Consider the following 26,035-nt stretch of genomic DNA (forward strand, 5'->3'; position numbering starts at 1 on the left):
ATCCCAAGAAAAGTCATGAGTATCTTGTCCCCTGTGATCACCCAGAAACTGGGCCAGGGCTAGAGTGTAGAGTGGGTGAGGACAGAGGACCTCAGGCAGGGATGCTTCTGGGCTCCAATAGGTGTGAAAGAGAAAGGTGTGCACAAGGACCCTTGCCTCTCCTGCCCTTAGCTCAAGGGTGTCCCTGGGACGTGGTTACATGGTGACAGGAGAAAATATAGTGTGTCAAATAACCTAGACTACCGATTTTGAGCTTGAAGCCTCTAGATATTCTCTCTCTTTCTCTCTTTCTCTCTTTCTCTCTCTCTCTCTCTCTCTCTCTCTCTCTCTCTCCACACACACACACACACACAGAAACACACACACCAGTATCTCTCTGGGAAGTGCTGAATATTTCAGGGGACATCTTCTTCCTACATTCCAGAGAGCACCTGGACTTCTGATGAATAGCCCCCACCAGGGCCTTCAGCCTCATACCTAAGAGATGAACTAATTACCGCCTACATAGAAGCAGCATATCCTGACTCACTGGCCGAAACAAAGGACAGAGAACTCTGGCATTCCCCACAAGCAAAACTGCTTTATTCATTCTTGAATGAAGGGCAGCTGTAGCATGGTCTCCAGAAGGTAATGTTATGTCCTGTGGTTTCTGGAGCCTCAGGCTGGTGAGAGGGCAGGCAGCACTTTCCCAGCACACTGGCCAAAACCAACACGGTAGCCGTCCCCCTGGCAGTGACCTGAAACACAGTAAGGAGGATATCAGCCACACTGCTACAGGCTTCTTGGATACAGCCCCAGGCAGTTGCAGGACCAGGTATCATGGGAGGTTGAGTCAGAGGTAGGCAGGTATGTCAGCATGACATACATGTGAACCTGCCAGGAGCACCTGAGCTGAATCCCGGGCCCACCATGCAGTTAGGGATCCCCAGGAGCAGTGCCACACTCGACAGTCTTTCTGGGGGTTCTCAGTTCTCCACATGGATCTAGATGCAAAACCTATATCTATAAGTGAACCTAGGCTAAAATTCCCTGAGTTTTAAGACCTGGCTTCTCTACCCACTGGCTCTGTGACCCTTTATCCCTTGAGATCTCAGATTCCTCATCTGTGATGGAATCTAATAGCCACTTCATATGCTGTGTGTAGAACACTGAGTGCAGGGCTTGGTCTGTGTGACGACCCTGTAAGTGTTACCTGTTATGGTAAGGGCCTGGATGATGGAGCAATGTGTTCCCTCAGAACTCAGTCTCCTCTGCCAAGAGGAATGGTGGCGCATCCTCTGTGGTTGTGAAAGTTGGGTGCAACATTTAGGGAACATTCAAAGTAAAGAATCCTCAACTACAGTTTCATCTATTCCATTCTACATCAACAGGTATGAGGCTAAGGTAGAGAGAAGGCTGTCCCTGCCTTCTAGGAAGGTCTGTTCAGTGGGATCATTGGGTCTGGACAAGAGGTAAAGGATGGATGTATATAAGCTGCCGACAGAGCAGCTTGGGAAGAAGAGATGCAGAAAGAAAGAAATATCTAAGCTGGGCTTTGATGGACGCGAAGGTGTCCACTAAACAGACATGACAGGCATTGGTTAGTTTTGGTCAATGAGGCCGTCACAAGGGCACCATGAGAAGACAGCTGCGAAGGGCTTCCAGAATCCATCTTAAAGGGCAGACTTTTTCAGAATCAAATTAATACAGATTTTTAAACTCCATAGAGTTACTTCTCTATGGTCTAAGGCACATGGAGGCCAGAGGGTGGACTGGGGCAGCATGAAGACAATGGCGGCACCGCCCAGGATGGAAGCCAACCCTCGGCTCTGCCTTTCATGTTATTCTCTACACTCCCGCAACCTCGAGGCAAGACCCCTCCCCAAAGCTGTGCCTCCTGCTACAAAGTGAGAAGGAAGAAAGGAAAAGATATGAGATCCCAGCAACCAGTGAAAGAGAACTCAAGCACACTACTGAGTAGCCAGGAGGCTAAGAGGCCCAGTGGTTCATTGGAGCAGATGAACAGCATGTCTTTGTGGTAAAGAGTAATAGACACAGAGGCAGGTGTGAGGAGATGCCAGTACCACGTGATGGTGGGAAAAGGAACAGGTTGGTATCACAATGATTCAGGTGCATAGACAGAAGTCTCAACTAACCGTGTGCTGAAGGGCAGTGGGCACAGATGTGGCCAGCAACAAGTCCTTGCAGGTCCAGAGCAGAATGGCAAATGAGGGCAGAGGGCAAGGCAGGGCATTGACACCTATTAGCACTTGCTCAACTGAGGGTGTTCGGTTTGCTTTCTCCTCCTATGTGGGTCTCTCACAGGCAGGGGCCACAGTGGAACTGAAGCTCAGGTTAAAATCCTGGCTCTGCTTGTACCCATGTGTGTTGACCCTGCATAAGGATGTAGATTTCAATTGTGGTCTCTGTATATGAAGGATGAGGGCTGGGTGCCCATGGGGACCTTGTAAAGAATGTCATATGAACTACATGAGAAGCTACCACATACTCAGTCATCAAGGACTGATATAGGGACTTGTCTCCCCATCGAGAAGGCAGAAATCTGGAAAAGGACAAGATAAAAGTAAGTCAGGGGAAGCCAGGAAGAAAGATACAAAGATACTCAGAGCTTGTCAAGCTGGAAGGCAGAATGCAGGTCCTGATGCCTGGGGACCAAGGGAAGACACCAAGGGCACCTGTGGATTCTGCTTCCCACAACCACACAGAAAAGGACTCTCCTTGTCCTTTGGGGCACAAACATCAAGAACACCTTGGGGCTGTCTGCCTTAGCCCCAGGACTGACAGCTGCCTGAGCTAGACTGCATCACTAGGCACTGCTTATTCAGGCCCTGTCACACTGACATCGGAGAGTCGATGCCACTCTCTCTATCATCTTCCCTCTCTTCCACATCAACACTTCAGAAGGTGCTTTCGCCCAATCCACAGCCAGAACCTGGGGTTGGCTGGCAGGCACTGAGGCAATACCAGACACAAAATTGGCATACAGCAGTTTGAATACTTGTTGACACACAGAGGTCTAGCCTTAGTGGCAGCAGCTCACCACAGGAACTGCATCTGTATGATCTGGCATGATTCACCTCCCTTATACTCTCCTAGGCATTTTCACTTTGCAAAATTAGAGTGGCAATAGCACATTTCCGAATGGCTCAGGTGAGTAAAAAAATTAAGTAGAAGTAGAAATACTTCCAACACAGCTGGGATCTGCAGACATTTAATAAATACGGTCAGCCTTGCCATCTCCAGGGTAAACCCCTGAACAGTTTGCATATGGGCCACAAAGTCCCTACACTTACAATCATCTCAGGGTGACGTCAATGCCTACAACAATCCAAATGCCATGTCAAGAGTTATACTGTATGGCTCAGGAAATAATGACAAGAAAACTGTCTGGACAGGTTCAGTAAAGACACAACTTTTTCTTAATATTTTCCCTCTGCAATTGGTTGAATCCATGGACATTGATGCACAGAGACCTTGGGACACTACATAGTTAAGTAGAATTAGGCTCCATGGGACAAAGCAGGTACTGATCAACCCTAGGGTGTCACTTGGTGTCTTGAACTCTGCCTGAACCTTTCTACTTGGTTCAACACTCTAAAGGTATGCCTAGCCCAGCTCTATGCACTTCAGATTGAGCTGTGGACTCCACAGACATCAGAAGCCACAAATCAACCTCAGAGAGTAAAGTCTTTGCAGACGTGATTGCAGAAACAATCTTCGGATAGGGCTATTTGAGTGAGTCCTCAAACCAGCACAAGTGTGTCCTATGAGACTAGGAGGGAGGCTTGAGGAGCAGAAAGAGCCTGTGACTTAATGGACTGGGGCTCTGCTGGTGGCACTATAGCTGAAGGGCCAAGATTAGGCCTTTCGCTGGGGGCTCTGAAAAGAGTGTATCCCCCTCACCACTTGCACAGCCTTCTGGAACTGTAAAAGAAGAGCATCGAGCTATGAGCCCTTAACACAGCCCAGCAGGAAAATGAAAGGGAGCTGCTGGCAAGGTGTGGGAGCTGACAGGCATGCTGCTGACGTGAGTCGCAGTAAGTGAGCTGCTGGCTGAGGAAGTGGTGAGGAAGGCTGAACCAGGCTGTGCCAGGCTGAGGTCGAGAGTCCACAGGGTCTAAGGAAAGTGGTGCTATGATAGCAGAGAGTTTGTAGTAGAAAGAGGCTGAGTGGGCCATACAGAATCACACACAGAGAGTGGTGACACAGATTGCGTGAGGCAGCAGAGGGGCAGGAGAGCATCTTGGGCAGAATAGGAACAGTGTGGAGCAAGCATGAGGATCCTGTGAGCAGGACTGACCAATAGCTCTGTTGTAGGAGCTTTGTGAGGGCTCCAGCTGTGGGTCCATGGGATGTGTCAACTATATCAACTGCATAGAGAGAGAACAAGATACCTTGGAAAGAGATACAGCAGAGCAGGGTGAGGAAATGGGTCCAAGGTTCCAGCTCACAGGACAGACTCTGGGTATTGGGACAGCATCAAGGAAGTATGGGAGACCGGAAGATACACAAAAGGAAATGAGTGGCTGGTGGGCTGAGAGCAGAACAGGTGGGAATGTAGGTGATTGTTCTAGGCCCCATGGAGGAATACCCCCTCAGAGAGGGTCTCATTAAAGAAAGGTCAAGATGCTGGGCTCTCCAGAAGCAGTTGTGTGAAACAGCAGTGAACATGAACATCATTACTAATTCAACTATTTTAGTTGTAACATGTACTTCATGCTTTAGATGCCCTGAAAAGAATTAGGACTCTACAGAGCAGTTGCCTGGAGGAGAAAATCAGACTTCTTTAATCATTGTCTGCAAGGCCTCCGAGAAGTGCCAACGTCACTGTGTAATCTGTACTATAGTCCAGGAATGATGCTCCAGTGAGAGCCAGTATCCTCATCTCTGGAGCCCCAGGATGCCCTCCAGGGGACTCAGCCCAGTGCACATCTACCAAGGGAAACACTGTTGGAATGATCCTATAGCTCTGTTATCAACTTGGCCTTAGAAGGATGAGACCAATTGAGTCTCATAATGTTGAGTACTTCGATGATCACACTGTTGGTGAGTCCCTGGAAGGTCACTGGATTGTTTCTGATTCCAAGAAGTGGTCTTCTAACTGTGATAGTGCCTTCCTTGCTATTAATAAACACGTGGAAAGCAGAATTGAAACAAAACATATGAAGCTCCCGACCTCCTGAAATGGGGGCTGCCAAGAACTTCAGGCACTACCATATGCCCTTCCCAACACAGTTCCCGGACAGACCCTGCCCATGATTTGGGACATAATTCAGAAAGCAAGTGACCCACCATTACTGGGTAAGTGCTGCGGGGAAAGGATACAAAATGGACTCTCACAGTGTTTCCTATATGGACACTAACACATGAAGTTCCTGGGAGCCCAGGCTGTAGGCCAGAGCATACCATACAAACACAGAATTGAGGAACGCAGGAAAGTGCAAGGAAAGCAGATGGCTCCATTGCCAGATAGGTACTCTTGACCTATGGAGGTCAGTGGTTCACACCTGTTATGATGACTTCATCTCCGTCCAGCAGGAAGGTTCTGGTCTGCCCCTGACCCAGATCAATGGCCTTTGTTCCCCTCCAGGAAAGTTCCAGCATGGAGCCAAAGCTTCCAGGGTCCTTTATAAGAAGAAAGGGGGATGTGACATATATTTATATCTTGGTGATATGTCAGCTCTAGTGTTAACAGTACAGTGAGACTTGGGGGCCCATAAAAACTTTGAGGCTACCTGGTCACTCAACAGGGTATGCCTTCATCCTTCCTGTAAACATGTTGTCTATCCAGGGTCTTGTGTCTACAGTGTACCCAGAGGCTTGCTTCAGCTCACAACCCCAGACAGTGTCATATCCAACACTCTATCACTGACAAAGAGGCTGTCACCTCCCAGTCAACATAGTCAGGGTCTCAGAGAGTGAAGGCAACCTTTTCACCACTACCCCACATCATTGTTTTCAAAGTTATACATCCCTCCCCAGGCTCGTGGTGGGTCCAGGGTAGGTGAGAAGGATGCAGCTGTGAGGTCACATCATCCTGGAGGGAACAGAGGGTTAGAGAGTGTGGTTGCCATTTTCTGGGGAGACAGAGTCAGGCTCCGGTGCTTACAAAAGTCTCTCTTGGACTGTGTGTAGCAGGGAAGCATTCTGCCCCCAAATTGCCTATCTTTGTCTTGGTGACCTACGTAGGTACTTTGAGACTCACTGATCCGCTGATGGTTCCAGAAGCCAAGAGGTCCCCAGGTCGCAGATTGCATCCATTAACAGAGTGGTGTGTGAGTTGCTGCAGCATGGTCCAGTACATATGCTGAGGGCAGAAACATAGTAGGACATCCGTGGGCATCTCGATTTCTGGGAGGGATCTAGTCAGCCTGCTTCATGTGTTCTCTGCCTTTGATACTCGATACATACTTAGAATTCATGCTTATCTCATTTCAGTTGAGACTTTGCCTTCCTCTAGTTCCTCTACAGATGACCTGCAGAGGTTCTGGCCCACTTTTCCCACTAGGTGTAACTTCATTTCTCTGGGACCTCATCTCTCCAACCACCTGAAATGCCTGAAAGCTCAGCCCTTGCTGTCTGCCCAGGCCTATACGCTCATGACCACCTCAAGTCTTGCCAGTCAGTGAGCTCCAGGTTCAGTGAGAGACCTTGTCTCAAAAATAAGGTGGAACGAAATTAAGGAAGACACCCACTATAAACTTCAGCCCCCTCACTCCGCCCCCATGTGCACACAGACAGCACTTCCATCAATCCAGCCTATCAGGACTTGGCCTTTACTGGATGTGAAATACACCCAGAAAACCTTATCCACATCTGTTCAGCAGCCTCCATCTTGAGGGGACCCTGCTATGCCATGCATCTCTAGAAGAGAACAGGGTTGTAAGGCTGTCAGGCTTTCAGGTTGACCTGTCTTTCCATGCCATGTTGATGCTACTCTTCTGCTCCTGTCACTTTCTGCCTTTCCCACAAAGCAATCTAACGGCCTTCAGACTCACCTTAAAGTTGGACCTGCAGATGGTAGCTGCCTGGCTCATTCCTTCTCCTGTCAGAAATTGAGAAGTGATACTTATGAAGATGTAGCCTTGCTGATTAGGAAGAAAACTTCTCAAATTGCTTCCAGCTGTCTGATATGATTTCACTTAGTCTGTGCAACAGTATACTTAGAGGGTATCAGAGCTGGGCTATGCCCACTGAGGCCATCTAATGCAGGAAGGGCAAAGCTGTGCACCAGAGCCCCATAGCAAGCATCACTAGATGACTGGTGTGTGTGTGTGTGTGTGTGTGTGTGTGTGTGTGTGTGTGTGTGTGTGTGCGCGCGCGCGTGGCTGCAGAGTACTTTTTACCACAATGCTCCTAATATCCACCAGGCAATGGAAGACAGCATAAGCTGAAACCTACATGTGACCTTGATCAAGCACAGCCTGCTACCTTCTGGACAGCTGGTCTACCTGCTATACTTGTGTAATGACAGACAATATAGTAGATCACCATTAATGCCAGCAGTCCTTACTAAGTACCTACTCCATGCAAGAGCTCAGCTAATGCTAAATGTTCTGAAACAGTATGAGGCACTAGAAAGTGCTTCCACCTTCAAAACCCATCTCTTCCCTTGGTGCCTGCTGCCTCTCTGTAATAGGAGGTATGCTCTGCAGCCCCACGGGAGATCAGGGGGCCCACCTTGGTGCTTGGTGCCCACCATGCTATTTTCATGTCATCTTGGAACCTCAGAATGGTCACTTCAGCGCTGCACCCTGAGAGGAGTTGTGCTCTCATGCCCATCCTGTCTCTCCCCACCAGTGCCTTTCACTGACACAGAGGGAAATGCCCAGAACAAGTACAAGATGGGAAGGCTCTCCAAGGATATGTCTGTGAGTGAAAGCACAAGCCTGGAATTTACATCCCAGGCACTTAGTTTCACCCTGGCCCTAAGTCAGCTCGGTGTCTCTGGGTAAATCCTTCCTCTTTGAGTCTTAAGCAAGGCTTGAAACATGAAAGAGCCAGGTGCAGTGGCACACACCCTTAATCCCAGCACTGGGGAGGAAAAGGCAGGAGGATCTCTGTGAGTTTAAGGCCATCCTGGCCTACTGATGGAGTCCAGGACAGCCAGGGCTACACAAAGAAACTGTTTCTCAAAAAACAAAACAAAACAAGCAAACACACAAGCGAGAGAGAAAGATGGAGCTTCTTATTACTTGATCCTTAAGAAACTGAGTCTCGCCAGACAGTGGTGGTGCACACCTTTAATCTCAGCACTGAGGAACCAGGCAGTTAGATCTCTGTGAGCTGAAGGACAGCCTGATCTACAGAGTGAGTTCCAAGACAACCAAGGCGACATAGTGAAACCCTGTCTCAAAAAAACAGAACAAAATTCGAGGCCAGCCTGGTCTACACGGTGAGTCCAGGACAGCCAAAGCTACATAAAGAAACCCTGTCCCAAAAAACCAAAAAAACCAAAAACCAAAACCAAACAACAACAGAAACAAAAAACCCAAACCTAACAGTAGAAAGAAACTCCTGAAAGCTAGGGATTGGCCATAAGGACACAGCAGAGCCTGTGTGTGATCATAGACAAAAGGGGGAAAGACTGAAGGAATAAGGAGCTAGCTAGAGTTTGGCTTTGGGGAACGAAATGTCTCTAAATGTGTCCCCCAGACAAGCTCTCTTCTACCTGGAACATGAAGATGACACCTGCCCCTTCCTAGTTACAGCTTCTATTCCTTAGTCACTGCCCTCATACTACAGAATCAATGCTGCAGTTCCCATTTCACAGATGACAAATTAGCCCTCCACCACATAGCAGGCCCCTCTCACCACAGCTCAGTTGCAGAGAGGCTCAGTGGAGGCAGGTCATCATCATGGCTCTCTGGCTTGCCCAGGATGCAGCTCAGGGCTGAGGCCTACTTCTCACAGTCTCATGAGGCTGAGAGATCAGGCTTTCCAACAGACATTTGATGAAATGTGCCACACATCCGGGATGCAGCATAAGGTACGTGGCAGTGACAGATTGTGAACACAGACTAGGGGGACCCTGGCTGGAAGGCTACAGAGTCAAACACAGGGTGGGGGACCAGGACTCCCGTGTAGGACAATGATTCTGACAGGCTGGAGCAGATGCCTCTACTGATACCCAGCCAAAACTCAGACTCCCCTGGGGCAATGATCTGGCCAAGCCTGCCCACTGAGCCTGCCCACTGAGCCTGGGCAGCACCACTCACCCCATAACATACCTTTCAAAGCAACAGAAAGGTTGATATCAAATGTGTAGGGCTGGCTGTGGCAGAGATATGGCAAGGGCTTGGGGTCCTAGAAGGAAGAGCACATCAAAGGTGTGGCTATCAGGAAGGCTGAGTTCCCAGCAGCCTCTGCTCTCCAACACAGAGTGGGCCATGCGGTGTTTCTCCTTCCAAGACCCAGTCCCTGCACACTGTCCTTGGTTGGACAGTAAGACTCAGGAAGTCACATGTGCCACACTTGAGAAAATAAGCTGAGGAAGGGGTGCATAGCTGGTTAAAGGTCATAGGGCCAAAGGAGCACTGCTCCAGGAAGCTTGGGAACTGGGGGACAATGAGAGGTCAAAGATGGACATAGAACCTGTGAGGAAAGGCTAGGACAATAGAGAAGGCAAGATAAATGTCCTGGAAAACAGAGTGCCTGGCAGCAGGGAAACCAGCAGCCCTGTTTGGTGCTGGAACAGCTGGGAAGGCAGCTGCTAGCCAGGCAGAATGTTGCACATTGGGAAAAATAGTATTCTCCTGAAATACAACGCAAAAATCATTTAGCAGGACCTAAGATCATTCTGGGTGATCTGAGCAGCTGCGTGTTTTTAAGGGTAGCAGTCTGACTGGTGATGCTTGTAGGGAATACAGCTCCTTCCCAGAGCACAAAGGGTTAAATTAGAAACTGCTTTAGAGACTAGAAGCTGATTAGTTGAGAAGGGACAAGAGTGGCGACAGCTGTACATAAACAACTTAGGAAGGACAGAGGCAGCTGGGGTCCAGACAGCCCTGTGAAGAGGGACCTGGGGGAAGGACAGTGAAGGAGGATGTGTGGGTCATTAAACGCAGTGGCCCAACAGGTCCTATGAGGGCAGAAAACGGGAGAGATATTGGAGGCAGAGAGACAAAGGAAAGGGAGAACAGCAGAGGGGGGGGGGGGTGCTCCAGTGGGAACAGCTGAGGAAGATCAAAGGAGACAGGGTGAAAGCAGAGACTTTGATGATAGGGCCAATTTTCAGAGAAAGCCCCCAAGATTGTTCAAGCATAAAATGACATGGATGAGTGAGGGAGGGAGTGCAGCACTACATAGGCTGGTAAGACAATGCCAGGGAAAGTGTGAGGAGGGACCGGAGAGAGTCAGGAACAGAGCCCTCTGGAGGAGCATCAGACCCAGAGAGGGAGCATCAGACCCAGAGAGGGAGCAGGTAGATCATTTGCCAGAGTCACAGTTAAGAGAACATCTATGAAAGTTAGGGTCTGCAAGGTGTTGGCCATAAGGGTAGGGTGACTGTGGTGAAGGGGTAGGACAGAGCATATTGTGACAGGCTAGGGAGCGAGAGTGAGGGCCACTAACCCAAGTCTGGGCAGAGGAGCTGGGAACCCAGTTGCAAGAGACACTTGCACTTTTCCTTATACCCTCCATTCCAAAATGCATTCTACAAATTAGACTCCAGAGGGAGCCATTGCACAAACCAAAATTGTGCAATAGTGCTGCTGTGCAGTTAGGGTTTTGCTAGGCAGTTTCCCTGAACTCTGAAGGAGACAAAATTATGTGTCTCCCTATGAGCTGTGTTGGAGGGAGAAAACCCCTGTAGCCGTAGCTGCCTGGCCGCTGCGCCAGGATCATCCAAGTGCTGCATTGTCTCTGTTCAGAGGGCAGCAGGAGAAAGGGCAGAAGCAGGAACGTAGAGCAGGGCTTTCAGCAGAAGGGCGCTTACCTGCACTGGGTTGGGCACTACAAAGGGCATGAGGGCATCCATGGGCACCACCCATGGGGAGATGGTGGTTCCAAAGCTTTTCCCCAGGAATGGTCCGAGGGGGACGTACTCCCATTGCTGGATGTCTCGTGCTGTGGGAGAAGAACAGGCTTAGGGCTCCAGGTGGCTCACAGTCGCACTCCAAGCTGTTTCCTCCCCTCTGCCTGCATGGACCTCTCTACAGGGCTGTGGCAAACCAGATCTCTCGGGAAATAGAAAGAAGGGTATTCAGTGTGAAGACAAAGGTCACTGGAGGCACTGTGCCAGGCTACCACAAAAGATAACAGGATAATTCCCATAAAGGGCCTGAATGGGGGAAGGGCCCTCTCCTGGGATGTGTGAACCCACTTCCTACTGCTCAGTCACTGGCTATAAAATCCTTCCATACTCCACTCCTCCAGCAGACTAGGGGGCTGGTGATAGTGAGTGGAGATATATCCGGGCTTGATAAAGCTTTAGATCCTGTCAATTCCATCCTTCCACGCGTGAGGAAGCTGCCCGTGGAAGCTGTGTCTGCCCACATCCTCAGAGTCAGAAGTCTGTGTGGTACCCACCCCTTGTGGCACTCGGGCCTCCTGCCCCATACCCAACACCTGTGTGTGCCCCTCAGAACAGAACATCAGTGGCAGCTAGCTCCCAGTCGGTACCACTCCAGTCGTTCATGAGGACCATCCCGAAAATGTGCTTGTGGGCTTTGGAGATGGGGATTGGCTCTCCGAATCTGTTCCCGGGGCCTACAAAGAAAGCCTGCCATGGGGAAAGTTGGTTAGAACCTAGATGACCTGTCACTTTGGACCACAGTGGCCTCCAGAGCAGAGGGGAACTATTTTCAAAGTCCACCCAGGGACCATGGCTGCCTGAGAACCTTGTACTAATTCACTGGCTCTCTAAGACAGGAATTGCATTGTGTGTGCTCTGTTTTCCCACCAGCCCCATGACAGTTTCTTCCTGGCCCTCAGGGCAGCCCAGGCCTTTCTGCTCCTTCCTTTGTCCCCCATACTCCATTCCCTGTTATCTGACAGCTCTATGACCCAGGAGCACCTGGCATGTTGATTTCATAGCCTAAGCTGTCCCCCCCCCAAAAAAAAATGGGATCTGTGCGATAGCCACACCCCTATAGAACATCTAGTAATATCTAGGGGGAAACTAAATGCACAGACTCTGAGGTCAGCACAGATTCATCTACATTCATGAAACCAGGGGGTCACAGTTTTATTTGTCCTGAGATGGGGTTTAGGCAGTGCAAAAATTCCATCAAGATAAACAGAAAAAAAGACCCAAGGGCACCGAGGCATGGAGGATGCCACTACTCTCAAGTTCGGGGGATCTCCACCTCACTTCTCACAACCATATGTGAGTTTTCAGCACTCTCAAAATAACATGCTTGATCTAAATGAAAAGTGGAGCCGCGGGGTAAAGCATGGCACTAACATGATGCGGGCCCTGCCACAGGTGCAGCGAGGTATGGCCGTTCACACACCATCAGCATGAATGTGAACAGACCAGGTAAACCAGTACTCCAAGGAGAAGAAAGAGCTGGGTTTTCACAGCCTCCGGCTACAACACTCACCAAATGGACAGTAGTCATTGTACTAACCACATTTTACCTGTGTTACAGATCCCTGTCAATAGCTACACCTAGGCACGAACACAATTTTCCTAATGTGTGTCCCTTTAAGGGGCATCTGCCCTCTTGCAGTTAGGAGAGCACAAAGGGCCTCCACTTGGGGGACATTATAAATAACAAAATCAGCTCAAATCACATACTTATGTGGAAAACATGGGGGAAGAACAGAGCAAATAATAACACGTGTTTCTAGAATGAGACCTGTAACAAGAAGACAGAGAGCCTGGTATGACCTCAAAATTTCCACTTCTCTGTGTGGCAATGACTTGTGTTAATATTTGGGTTGCAAATAAGCTTTAGCGAGTGGGAGAATTCACAAACACAGAATCTGAAGAAAGAGCATCAACTGCACGCAACAGTCAGAGGGGCACACGGGGCTGGTATTTGTGGCTGGACAGGTGTGAACTGCTGTCCCATAAAGAGAGCTTTCCTGCCTCAGGCCTTTGTGGATCCCACTTAATAAAACTCCACACATAACTCACCATTTCCAGCTCCACATCTAGGCGTTTGCAGGCACCATATACAGGAGGCTTTGCTGAAAAGACAGCAGATGAAAGAAACCATCAACACCAGGCTACAGAGCTCATAGCAACAAAACAGAGCTGGGCATCGGCAGGGTCTGGATACTGGAGTCACTCACAGTTATCAGGTCTCATCTGTCCCATGGGTCTTCGAATTGGGGTGCCAGATACCACAACGGAGGAAGCCCGGCCATGATATCCCACAGGTAAATGGAGCCTGATAAAGGAGGGTGAGAGGGCATAGGTGCCAAAGCTGTTTCATGTTGTAAACTAAACTACAGAAACAGAGTCAATAGTATTCAAAAAATTAAAATATGTCCCCAAATGTCTACTGATAGATCAATGTAGAAACTAAACATGATACTGGGGCGGGGGTGTGTGATTTGGCTTTAAGAAGAAGTGGGGGCGGGGCATGCCTGCAACCCCAGCACTCAGAAGGCAGAGACAAGAGGAGTACTACAAGCCTGAGGCCAGCCTGGTACACATAGTGAGTTCTAGGCCAGCCAGCACTAACTAGCTACAGGGCAAGGAGGAGGAGGAAAACACAGCCTGGACCTATACAGGGCAGCAGTCTGTCATATTCACCCATCTTAAGCTGGAGCCTGGAGACCGGCTTAGCATGTCCTGTCCTGCAAGTCTGACCCTATACCCAAAGAACCCAGTTTTCTTTGACCACAGATAGAGCTCTGCTGCTTCCTCTGTGGACTCTGCCCATCTTCAGTACAAGGGAGCCCTGGCAATAAATCATAGTGCTCAAAGCAAATAGCTTCCCAAGGCTGCGGAACAATGTTTGTAAAACAAGTGTATGGAGAGGAAATAAAAGAATCTTCCCAAATATCAAAGCACTACCAAGCAAGGTGGGGCCAGGGATGCTCTTAGCTGAACACATGGGTGAGAAGACAGTAGGTGATAAACACCGATGGCTGTTTTGAATAAAGCAAGAGGTTAGGCCTGCAGTGCAGTGAGTCGCAACTCCCCAAAAGAACTGTCTATACCCCAACCCCTGAGAAGATGTAGCAATAGTCTTTTTAGGTGTAATTAATAGGCCTGGATCATCTGAGAGTCCCTATATCCCAGCATGTGCTTGTATAAGGTAGAAGACACAGAGAAGAGGAGATAGCCATGTGAAGACGGAAGCATGATGTGGCCTCAGGGACTGTTCATAGCAGCAGAAAAAAGGGTATAGGGTCAGACTTGGAAGACAGGACATGCTAGGCCAGTCTCCAGGCTCTAGTTTAAGAGGGGTGGATACGACAAACTGCTGCCCTGTATAGGTCCAGGCTGTGTTGATCCTCAGATGGTCAGAAACTGTTCTCATGGCCTCAGGGAAAATGACTCAGCAGACTGTGTAGCCCTAAAGGAGCTGGCTGTCACCAGGGTATGAGAACTCCTCTAGCCAAATGCCAGGGATCGGGAAGGGAGAAGCAAGGCTTGGTGAGGAACTGGGTCCTTGCCCTCATCTGAGCCAGGCTGAGGAGTCACAGCCTTTGGCCTGCATTTCCTTCACAGGGCAAGAGCAACACGCCTTCTCTAGTGACCGGTGACTCAGGGTGTTCCTTGGCCCCGCCTTGTGTTTACCTTGTGCACATGTTCTTTGTCCTAAAGGTAATAAAGGTTGGGCATCTCTCCTCTAAACTGCCTGGGGCTGAAGGTATTTTAGATTTCAGATCTTTTTTCAGAATGCTGGTGGTTAGAACAGTAACAGGCAGCTTTCCAACAGAGGAATCTGGAGAATCAAGCATCACAGGGTGGCTAACCCCAATGTCTCTTCTAATGCGGGTGGGGGTGGTGGTGAAAGGAGCTACCCACAGGCCCTTGATAGCTCCCCACTCCTAAAGTCATGCTGAGGAAACCAAAAGGTGGGCCTGCTGTTTCTAGAGGCTGTAGTAACATCATCCGTTCTGGTCCCCTCGCTCCCACCTACTTTGACCAAAGGGTGTCTCTGCAGCTCCTGGGAAAAACATATTGGAGAAAGGAGGAGGCAGGGGCTGGCTTTGAGTCTATCCCAGCATCTGGTCTAGGACATACCAATTGGGCATCAGCGCATTGTCCTTGCCCCGGAACATAATGCCAACATTAGTGGCATGCTGCAGAGAGGAGTAGAAGTCCGTGTAGTCTCCTGCAGGAGGAACACGGTGGCTCATGAACTCCAGATATCCCCTGTCTCATATGCAAGTGAATGACTAAGCTCTACTAGACTATCCACTTAGGGTAGTTTGCTTACTCATCATCCTACACCTTCTACCAACACCCCCAAAGCAAAGCTGAGTACCCCAATCCCATCAGCTTGGACTAGAAGAGGAAGGATGAGGAGAGGAAAGCAAGTCTGGGAGCCAGCTAAGCAAGGGATGGACAGCCTGGGCTGTTCTTACTACTTCCTAAGTACAGTGAAGGTATTTATCACAAGAATAATCACATCTATAATGGTAAAAACAAGAAGTCAGCATCAGTTAGCTGGAAAGGATGAAGGATCCCCAGAAAACATCTGGATTGCACAGTTCTACAGGGAAGAAAGAGATGTGTTCATCCTCAAGCCCATCTTCTGCCTAGCCGTTGGCAACTAGTACATCTGGAAGGCTTTGCCAACTGGAGAACCTGCTTCGAGAAGTCCTATCCTTCCAGGTCAGAGCTGTATAGCTCTCAGTCAAAAGTGCCCAGGCAAGAGCAGATGCTACCTCTCACGGATGACATACAGGGATGTAGCCTATGCCCGGCCACAGGCTGTACTGACCGCAACTTGCTGATTCAGTCAAACCAGATGCCTGGCCAAATGCATACATGCACCCTGCAGGGCCCTCTGGCTTTCCTCAAAGCACGCTCATCTGACAGCTCAAAGTGTTTGCCCCACAACTTCCTGGGAAGAAGGAGTGAACTGCTCTGCATGGAATCATGTAGCTAGCCAGAAATTTAGGGAGGCTGCTGCTCTGGCAGAGCGGGCTTCAGACAGCTGAGCCACGGCTAACTGCGTGATGAGCTCTGTCACGTTGGGATCAGGTAGCAATCCTAGAGTCCTCACTCTGGTTTCTCTCCACCAAGATACATGGGTCCAGTGCATCTGTCTAGCTGTCTAGGCCCACAAAACTACGAAGGTTGACATAGCAGGGAAACAGAACTCACCTATGGTAGCAGGAAGGTGCATCGTGGCAGAAGCCTGAGAAGTGAATGCACTGAAACACAGAATCAGAGGCTCCATTTAGTCTTCCAGGCCCAGAGCCCTCCCACCAACATGCAACCCAGCAGTGGGGTGGATGAACCTGGTCAGATTGCACCAGGCCAGGCAGCTAGCTAAGCAGCACTGCAGAACACCACTGCTCTACTCAGGCCTCATCTCCCCTGACATATCCGTCTTTTCCCCATGTGTTCCTCACCGCTGCCGAAGCTCCTTGTCATCTCTGAGCCTGGCTTGGCCGGCAGACAGCAAGGTCTGCAAGGATGCTCTTGCCTCCTTCCACGCAGCTTGGCCCAAGCCCATGAAGCTGTTGAGAGTCGTCTAAGATGAAAACAGGAAGTGAGAAGGTAAGGCCTGAGAAAACCCTTGGCCTATCTCTCCTCCCAGAGTCTGATTCACTCCATCCATTCACAAGTTGGGGCTTTATTCACATTTTTCTTTTTGCCCTCTCTGCATGGAGCTGGAGGAATCTGTTTCCTTTCTTGATGCCCCATCTACTCCTAGATATGCACCCCACAATCAATGCTCAAGAGCTATAATGTGGCGAGCAACCCACAAACGGCACGTCTCACTTATCTAGAGACAGAACAAACTCTGTTCTAGAGGGTGACCAGGAGGACTGACAGGAAGGAAGTGTGCAAAACTCCTGGACAGAACACGTATTTGGCAAACACCACAACCATCCCTGCCTGTGTGGCAGGGAAAAAAGACAGATCCTGAGGCATGACCTGTGACAAGGGAGAAAAGTTATAAGCATCCCACAGAGATATGGAGGCCAAGCTGGCTGCCCCCAGGCACTATTGCAGCCCTGGATGACAAGCACAGCCATCCTCCATAGACACACTAGCAAGGCTGAAGGCTCCAGGACTATACCCTCGAAGTACTGGGTGTCCATCCCCTAAGATCATGGGCTCCAGGGTGAATGTCTCAAGCTGTACCCCAAATCTGGATTGCAAGGGTCAGGGCTCCTTTTGTCAAGGTTTTCCTGGGCCTTAAAAGACCAAAGCATGGGAACCAGAGACACGGAATACCACCTCACAGGCAACTTGGAGAGACCGACTGAACCCAGGAGCTCACATTCTGCTGAGAAGCCACCCTAAAGTGTCCAGGCTACCTCCTGCCACTGATGTGTCTCGGAACATCTCCCATTTATCCAGGGATAACCTGTGACTAAGAAACTACTTTCTCATTGCAGTAGGTGGTGAAATGGAGACAACCCATGACACAGTGTCCCACCTCTTCGAAGACATGCTGATGTTTGGAGAGGACAGGTCCGGTAAAGAGGTGTTTAATGACACTGAGGTCCAAGATCTGGTCACCGATGGCCACACCAATCCGAGGCTTTGGCTAGGAGAAGAATGACAGTCAGTTCTGATAGGCCCAGCCTATTCACTGTTAACAGCAAATACTTCGAGACCCGTGGGTTCCTTTGAGACAAGAGCTGTAGGCTCTTAATGGTATTCAAACTATTCAAACATCTCCACGGAATAGAGGAAGAACAGGTAGCCTGGGAAGGCAAAGTTCCGAGCACTGCTTATATGCCTTTCTCTAATAATGAACCTGAATCCTTTTGTATGCTGGGCTTGGCTTAGGGCCATTCTCTTATGACGCAGAGCAGTGAGTGCTCCTTCTGTATTAAGGAGGGGCTATCAGCTCCGTGGTAGCTCAAATGCAGGAGAGCGCAGGTTGTAGGGAGGTGCAGAGGCCACAGTGCTCAGATCACGTGAATGAATTTCTTTTATGATGAGCGCTCAGGAGCTGCAGGAGTTCAGATGACTATAGTAGCCCAAATATCTTCTCAAGGTTGGTCCCTGACCCGACAATACTGAGCATGCTGGAAGATTTCACCTCCCAGAACTCTCTCCTAAGCTGGCTTCCTTGGTACCTGAACAGGCAGGTGATGTTCAGGGGCCTGAACCTGGGACCCTGGGGCAATCATCCTATACCTTGCTGAAGGAACCTCTCTCATTGAGTCACTTCTGTGACCTGATCATAAGCATTACCTGCCTAGTCGTATGTGAAGAAAGCCTAGAAATTGCACAAAGGCACTTAAGGCCAAGAGAGGGGAGTGATCACTAGTGTTACCCAGCTCTAAAGCCTATGACTCACAACCACCACGGAAATAGCAAGATATTCACAGTGCTGTAATAGTGGCACTTATATCCTGGGGGTAACCAACAGCTGTCCAGTTGAACTTAAGACCTGCTCAACAGGAGGGAATTCATGCCTGTTACTGAAAACCTAGCCATCTGCCCATGGTTGAAGAGATCACAGAACCAAGAGGACCTATTACTGCCATTTCCCTTAAACCAACATACTATCCAAATGTGTTCTAAATATGTACCCTTATGACCACAGGTAAGTGTAGCTCTCACCCCTCATCAAAGGCTGGAACTGTTAGAGTGATCCTGTCAAAATGCAGAGAACAAGCCCAGCCCTAAGATACATCTGTAATACAATCCCTACTCCTAAGGCTCAGGAAAAACCACCCAAGAGAGAACAGAAAGGATTGATGAGCCAGAGGCCCAGGACACCTGTTAGTAGATCATCCTCCCTAGACATGACCAGGGAAGTGTACTTAGGAACTCTCAGCAAGACTGGCACAGCGAGACTAGGTGGCCTGTCAGTGCAGGCAGGAAATTCCACATGGTCCCACTCCTAGATGAAGAACTACAGGAGGTCAGTGGTTGCCTCCAGGGACAAACTTCCACATAAGTGGCCCAATCCCAAGCAGTCATCCCTGGAGACGTGCACAAGTTAGCAAAGCTAAGTGCATTCAGTAGGCTATATATACACGTGGGTATACATGTAATGGTAATAAGTAAAGAAGAGATCATGAATTTGAGAGAGGGAAGGGAGAAGTTGGGGAGATGAGAAGGAGGAGCAGGAATGACACAGATGCAGTGCTAGTGTATGAAATTCTCAAAAAAAAAATTGAAATTACTACTACTAAAAAAAAGTGGGCATGGGGGTGCCCACCTTTAATCCCAGCACTCAGGAACCAGAGGCAGGCAGCCTCTGAGTTCAAGGCTAACCTGCTCTACAGATCCAGTTCCAGGACAGTCAAGGCAACACAGGGAAACCCTGGCTCAAAAAGACAAGATGATGATGATGATGATGATGATGATGAAGAAGAAGAAGAAAAAGAAGAAGAAAGAGGAGGGGGGAGGAGAAGGAGGAGGAGGGGGAAGAGAAGAAGAAGAAGAAGAAGAAGAAGAAGAAGAAGAAGAAGAAAAAGAAGAAGAAACTGTGTCTGAAAAGCCTCTAATCACATATAAAAGAACAGTAACTCAGCCGGGCACAGTGGTGCACACCTGTAATCCCAACACTTGGGAGGCAGAGGCAGGTGGAGCTCTGTGAGTTTGAGGCCAGCCAAAGTGAGCCCAGGTCAACCAAGGCTACACAGAGAAACCCTGTCTCAAAAAGCCAAAAAACAAACAAACCAGTAACTGCAGATTCCCCTGGCAAAGCAAGTTAGAGCTCCTTACTACCGAATCAAGTTCTAGTGATGTGCCTGCCTGCATAAACGTCCCCGCCCAGCCCATTGGTTTTCTCAGAAAAGGCTGAGAGCATGCCTGCGGAGGGCAAAGTATCAGAAGAGGTCAGAGGGAGTACTCTGCTTCCAGAAGGTGGTTGGCTGGCACAGGTTAAGGCTCCACACACCTCATACGTGGAAAGGACAACAAGTTAACTTTGTGTCCTTGCAACATCTAGTCATGCCTGGTGGTTGTGAAACCACGGGTTGACTCTTCTGACCAAGGCATTCCACCCAGGCAGGATACAAAAGGGCAACAGCTGTGGCGGAAGGTATAGACTGCCAGGAACCCTTCTTCCTTCTCCTGGTGCATGCTAGCCAAGCACTCTCCCTCTATGCTACCTGTTACTCCTGCCTGGCAAAGATATTCGGACTCCTCTTGGGTGCACGGAGTTCCCACAGCTCTATGGCTTATGTGGCCAACTCAACACTGTGAGAAAAAAAAAATCAAGCAGGAAATTTCACAAACATTTCGGAGCGATGTGCTTTTCCCACTCAGCTCCATTAAACCGTTTTCAAAGATTCTTTTCCAGTCAGCCTATGCTTCCAAGTCAAAGTTCGGTTCTCTTGCCCCACGGGGCTTGTGATTAGTTCGGGGAATGCCTAGCAGCTCACACTAGAACAGAAAGAATTTAGGCTAGAGGTAAGAGAAGCTGGTGTCTTAGACCGCAGTTTCTAGTCCAGGAAGTGCTTGCGTCCTCTGAGTTGTTAAAAAAAATAATAATATGGAAGTCAGCTGATACTTTTGAGGTTGTGGGGTCAAGGACTAAGCAGTGAACGACCACCCGGCTTTTTGGAAGGAAAAGACCTGTAGGTCTACGTTTCTGGATCGCTATGGCGTGGGCTTGCAGTCCTGGAGGGGAGTGAGTGCTTCCATTTCTCTTTGCATCTAGTTCTTGCACAGCCTCACAGAAGCTGAGACTAAATTTCGACATCGTGCACAGCTATGTATGAATCATGAGCGGCATTCAAGCCATAAGCACCCTCCGCCGAGGTTCGGAAGAAACCGAGCAGAGATCCCACCTCCCCGCGCCCGAGCCCAAACGCCGAAGCTCACGTGGCTTTGAGTGGAGAAAACGCCATAGGGAAGGTTTTGGACTGGGAAGTCCGAGTCCTCTGCCACCGGAATAAAGGACATGCTGATGAGCGCCGAGCAGGAAAGGCCGCGGCGGGCAGGGGTAGGCTAGGTCGACTGTGCTTAGTGCAAGAATCAGACTAGCCAAAGACACTTAGATTCCCGGACCGCCCCGAACCCAGGGACGGCCCTCCCCCAGGCGGGTACCCCGTGTCACTTAGCGTACACCCCAACCCAACCCCTGATACCGCCTCCTCACCCCAGGAACCCTTTTTGCACCCGCCCCTGGACCGCCCCACACCCTTTCCTCCTCCTCTGTCTCCAGCCCACCCTCGGTACCACCCAGCAGCCGCCCTGGGACCGCCCCATTCTCACGCCCCTTGACCGCCTTCCCGGCCCGCCCCCGGCTCCGATCCCGGAACCGCATGGTACCAGCACCGGAATAATCCCATTTTCTTCCTCCCCTTGCCCCCCTTCCCTGATCTCTTCGCCTCGGCATTACAGCACCTTTAGGACACACAAAACGACCCTCTTCATCCACCCTGGAATCGACCCGACCCGCCCTCAAGACCCCGTCTGGTCCCCGCCCCGCCTTGGTCCGCCCCTATGCTTAGACTGCCTTCTTCCGGGATCAGCACCTGTGTCTCAACTCTCTCCTAGGACGCCCCAGCCCCAAGGCCCCGCCCCTGTAGGTGCTTTATATTCACAATCTCAGGCCCCGCCCCTTTCAAAGATGTCCAACCTCCCTATTCCTCCTTTCTTCCCCAGCCCACTTCCAGTTTGCAATTTGGGATCCACCCAGTGACTCTATTGTTTTGTCTTGGGAGTCCTCCAGCTCCTCGGGTGCCGTCGGACACAGCAGACTTCTTGATCCCAGCTTATCCTTGCCAGTGTAGCCTTGCTCAGGGTCCGCAGAGACACTTACCCCGAAGTGCTGGTGAAGGCTGGAGTTGGAGCCAGCATCCGGAAAAGTGTGGCGCCTGTGTTGCTTGACGCCTCAGGTTCCTTCCGTACAATATTAGTGAGAGGTCTGCTCCAGAGTAGTTACAAGAAGTCACTTAGTTAATGTTGGTTGACTTCCAAATGAAAGAGAGAGAGGAAGACCTATGGACTCTAGAGCCAGAGATAATAGAAATATGGCTAATCACAGACTAGAAAGTCCAGGATAGTTTAAGTAAGGTCTATGGGAGTACCCCTCAGACTGTGTTGATGCAAATGCTTCAGGAACGCAATCTAATAAAAGGGATTATTTGAATTATTTCATATTTGCAGAGACGTGCTTTATGGCTTAAACTGTGATCTATGTTAAAGTTCTATGGGCTGGTGAGAATCTGTGTTTTCTAGCTGTTGGGGGGAGTGTAATATATTGTCAACTCGACTATTTGTTTAGAATCACATGGAAACACGCCTCCACGTGTTTGTGTGTTTCCAAAAGATTAAATGAAAATAGGCAACACTATCTCTTGGGCTGGAGGCCTTGAATAAAGGAAAGGAGAAATGGATCTGGGCACCGGTATTCACCTTTCTCCACTTCCTGACTGTGGATGCCATGCCATCAGCCTCCTCCCCGACCATGTGCTATGTCTTCGTAGGTCCCTTCCCTAGTATGGCGAGATTCATCTCTTCAAACTGTAAACTTAAATAATCCTTTCCACCCTTAAGTACCTCTTGTCCAGCCTTGTTATTGTCAGCAATGAGAAAAGTACTTAATGCAGATGGAATATTCTGTAGATATCTGTTAGGCTTCCTCTAAATTGAATTCTAAAGTTTGTTTATTGAGTTTTAATCTGTGTGACCTACCTACTGATGAATGTGATATATCAAAACCACCCAAAATTATTATATCAGAGTCTATCTTTTTTTTTTTTTAAGTCTGTTTGTGTTTGTTTTATGAAACTGGGAGTTCTACCCAAACTTTAGTGCACATGTTGTTATGATTGTTATGTCTTTGTATATAATTTTTATTAATCTGTAATTAATTATGTAAGTAATCTTTTTATTAATATGTAGTGGCTTAGTCTCTTCTAGTTTTGGTTTGACGTCTACTTTATCAGTTATCAGAATAGCTGTGTCTGTTTCTATTCACTTGGTGAACTGAGTGGTGCCTGACAGGTATGTTTCTTGGAAACAGTTGGCTTTGCTTTGCAGTCCAAACTACTAGTCTACCTCTTTGAATTGAGAGTTAAAGATAATTTTCTTTAAATCATCATTATCATCATCATCATTACTATTCGTCTCATTCTGGTGCTGAGGCTAAATAGTCCAGTTTAGTCTTAAAGTTGTGGCTACTTTTCTACCTCAACCTTTTAAGTACTGTGACTACAAGGCACCATCAGGCCTAGCAATTCAGGCTATTTTTGAGAGAAGATCACTAACTCCTACAAATTTTGTTGATGGTTTTTCTTATAGGTTGGGATGTTCATTCTTTTCTTTCCTACTTGGATTAGGAATTTGCTTATTTACTGTGTTTGACACAATGGATTGTCCCTTTGTTATCCGTTGCTAATATATTCCTCTCATGAAATTTATTCTTCACTGTGTTCTTTTGGCTGAGCCTGTCTTTCTTCCCTCTCTGTGTCCAGGATTCTCCAAGTATCTTCTGTAATGCTGGCATGGTGAATTGCTATAATTTGTGCTTGTTTGAAGTGGCCCTCTTTCTACATCAGTTTTAGGAGTTTTGATAAGTTGGCAGTTTTTTTACCTCCAGGACTTGAAATCTATCATTACATGCTTTCCTGATATTCAGGGTTTCTGTTGAGAGGTCTGGTGTTATTCTGATATGTTTGCTTTTGTGATATGACACTTTTTCCTCTCTCATTTTTTTCTAATGTTTCTTTTATATTTTCATACAGTGAATAATGATGTTTTCTGGTCATGCCAATTGGGGGAATCTAAAATGCTTCTTGCATTTGGATTTATTTCTTTTTTTTTCTGTAGAATTTATTTTTTTCCGTTTAATTTCATTAAGTGCATTCTTGGTGTTTTTAGTTATTTCAGACCCTTATACCCCGACAGATTGCTGGATTTGGTCTCTTGATCATTTACCAGAGTTCTTTTAAGTTGTCTCCTCCTCCTCCTCCTCCTCCTCCTCCTCTTCCTCCTCCTCCTCCTCCTCCTCCTCCTCCTCCTCCTCCTCCTCCTCTTCCTCCCCACCACCACCAGCCCTCCCCACCCTTCTTCAAATCCAGCACTTACTTGGGAGACAGGGGCAGGTGGATCTGTGTGTTCGGAAGCAGCTTGGTCTATGTAGTGAGTTCCAGGCTAGCAATGACTACATAGTGAGACTGTATCTCAAAACAAACAAAAACAAACAAACAAGGAAACAAACACAACCCCCTCCATTCTCTTGCTGAATTTCTCATCCATTTTGCTTACTTTCTCATCCCTGTTGCTGACTCTCTCTGGGTTTTGAAAGGATATTTTTTTTTCTTCATCTAGTTATTTGTATACTCCTTGAAGACATAAATAATTTTTATATGTAAACTTTTCAATCCTTCACCCAAAATTTACCTACCTCCGCCCCCCACCCTGTGTGTGTGTGTGTGTGTGTGTGTGTGTGTGTGTGTGTGTTTGATAGGTTCACATAGTGCTTTCTCGGAGGCCTTAGGCTTGCTATGTATCTGAGGACTGTCTTGAATTCTTAATCTTCCTAATCCACCTGAATTTTGAGATTACAGGTGTATACCACTGTGTCTGGGAATGTGGTGCTGGTGATAGAATGGACAAACAGTTTACCAACTAAAGTATGTTGTCAGCCTTTCAACAGATTTCTCTTAGTATATCCTAGAAATTTTAGCAGTCTGTTTTTGTGCTTTTGTGAAAGGTTTGTGATTCTATTCATTTTTGTTTGCCCAGTCACTTCTCGTTGCTAGTTGAGAAGGCTCTTCATCAAAGGGTTTTCCTCTTCTCTGTGCGATCAGTTTACTGTATCTATGTTGATTTATTTCTAAACTGTTCTGCTGCAGATAGAGTCAGTCTTCCACAAGTGTCAGTCCTCATTATGGAGTTAGTGTAGTTAATTTTTGGAGTCTGTATCAATTTTCACCTTGTGGCATCTATATGTATGTATGTATGTATGTATACACACACACACACACACACACACACACACACACACACACAGACCCTTTTAAACATTATTATATTTTAATCTAACATATATTATATATTTAATCATAATTATATTTTAAACTAAAACATAATTTGTGTGGCTTATTGGAATTGCATTGAATTTCCCAAAATGGAGAACAAGCATCATTCACATTAATGAGTGTGGACCAGCTCTCTTGTTCCATCTATCTTTGATTTCTTACTAGTTTTAGTTTTTCCTGACATGTCTTACTTTACTTAGATCTTCAACTATATGTCTTTTTTTTTTTAAGGTAATGCAAACTGTTAATTTCTTATTCAAAATGTCCATGCTGTTATGAACATTGACAGGTTTATATACTGTATTCTTAACATACTTGCTTCTAGTTACCAGAATTATGCTAATTCTTTTAGTTCCTATAGAATGTTATGCCATATGCAAATGAACACAGGTCCTCTCTCCGTTCTCAAACGGAATAGCTTCCCCTATTACATTAGTTGAACAGTATGAAATAGGATGGAAGGGAGGACATTTTTACCTCATTGTGCCTCAGAGGGAAATTATCAGTTTTCTCACCACTTGATATATTAGGTAGGTTTTGGGTAATTAAAGTTTGTCTAGATTCTAATTTTAGGGTTTTTTTTTTTTTTTGGTTGGTTGGTTGTTTTTCTTTTGTTTTGTTTGTCATGAATGGCTGTTAGAGCTTTCCTGGATCTATCAATGTGACCATGATTTTCTTTCTTGGACTGACGGGTGTGGTGTCAGGAGCACAACTGGTCGCATAGACCAAGAGCGAATCCTGCCGGGTTGTGGTGCATAGTATTTAAAATGCATTTTTTTAAGTTTTACTGTCCACATTTCTTTAAGAACTAGTTTTGTTAAGCACACTTGCACTGACATTTATGAGAAGCACCTGTCTGTTATCTCATAATGTATCTGATAGAATACATTAGAAAGTATTCTCTCAGGGCTAGTCTTTGCTACTTTGTGGGTTCATTTTTCCCACCCTTCATACTAGATAGGAAAGAAAGATGGGGGTGTGG

General features: G+C 47.8%; 1 protein-coding gene across 1 annotated transcript; it reads right to left on the minus strand.

Moving 5' to 3' along the window:
- Positions 1-582: 582 nt before the first annotated feature.
- Fah (fumarylacetoacetate hydrolase) lies at positions 583-21,048 on the minus strand. Its single transcript, XM_051148864.1, has 14 exons — positions 20,885-21,048; positions 17,529-17,639; positions 16,492-16,613; positions 16,241-16,290; positions 15,152-15,242; positions 13,243-13,340; positions 13,085-13,137; positions 11,623-11,722; positions 10,937-11,067; positions 9,231-9,306; positions 6,999-7,045; positions 6,206-6,307; positions 5,508-5,625; positions 583-737 (listed from the first exon to the last, which is right to left on the minus strand). Exons 1-14 carry the CDS (start codon positions 20,963-20,965, stop codon positions 658-660), a joined length of 1,260 nt encoding a protein of 419 aa, XP_051004821.1. The 5' UTR covers positions 20,966-21,048; the 3' UTR covers positions 583-657.
- Positions 21,049-26,035: the final 4,987 nt, after the last annotated feature.

This window comes from Acomys russatus, chromosome 7 (assembly GCF_903995435.1).
Source record: "Acomys russatus chromosome 7, mAcoRus1.1, whole genome shotgun sequence".
NCBI classification, from domain to species: Eukaryota; Metazoa; Chordata; class Mammalia; order Rodentia; family Muridae; genus Acomys; species Acomys russatus.

What these genes read in the sequence shown, in the direction of transcription:
- Fah (XM_051148864.1), bottom strand. Translation starts at nt 20,965, where the DNA reads ATGTCCTTTATTCCGGTGGCAGAGGACTCGGACTTCCCAGTCCAAAAC. An exon ending in TAGATGTGGAGCTGGAAATG is followed by an intron (nt 11,723 to 13,084) that starts GTGAGTTATGTG and finishes TCCCCATGGCAG; the next exon opens with GCTTTCTTTGTAGGCCCCGG. An exon ending in TCTGCAGGTCCAACTTTAAG is followed by an intron (nt 6,308 to 6,998) that starts GTGAGTCTGAAG and finishes TTCTGCCCTCAG; the next exon opens with CATATGTACTGGACCATGCT.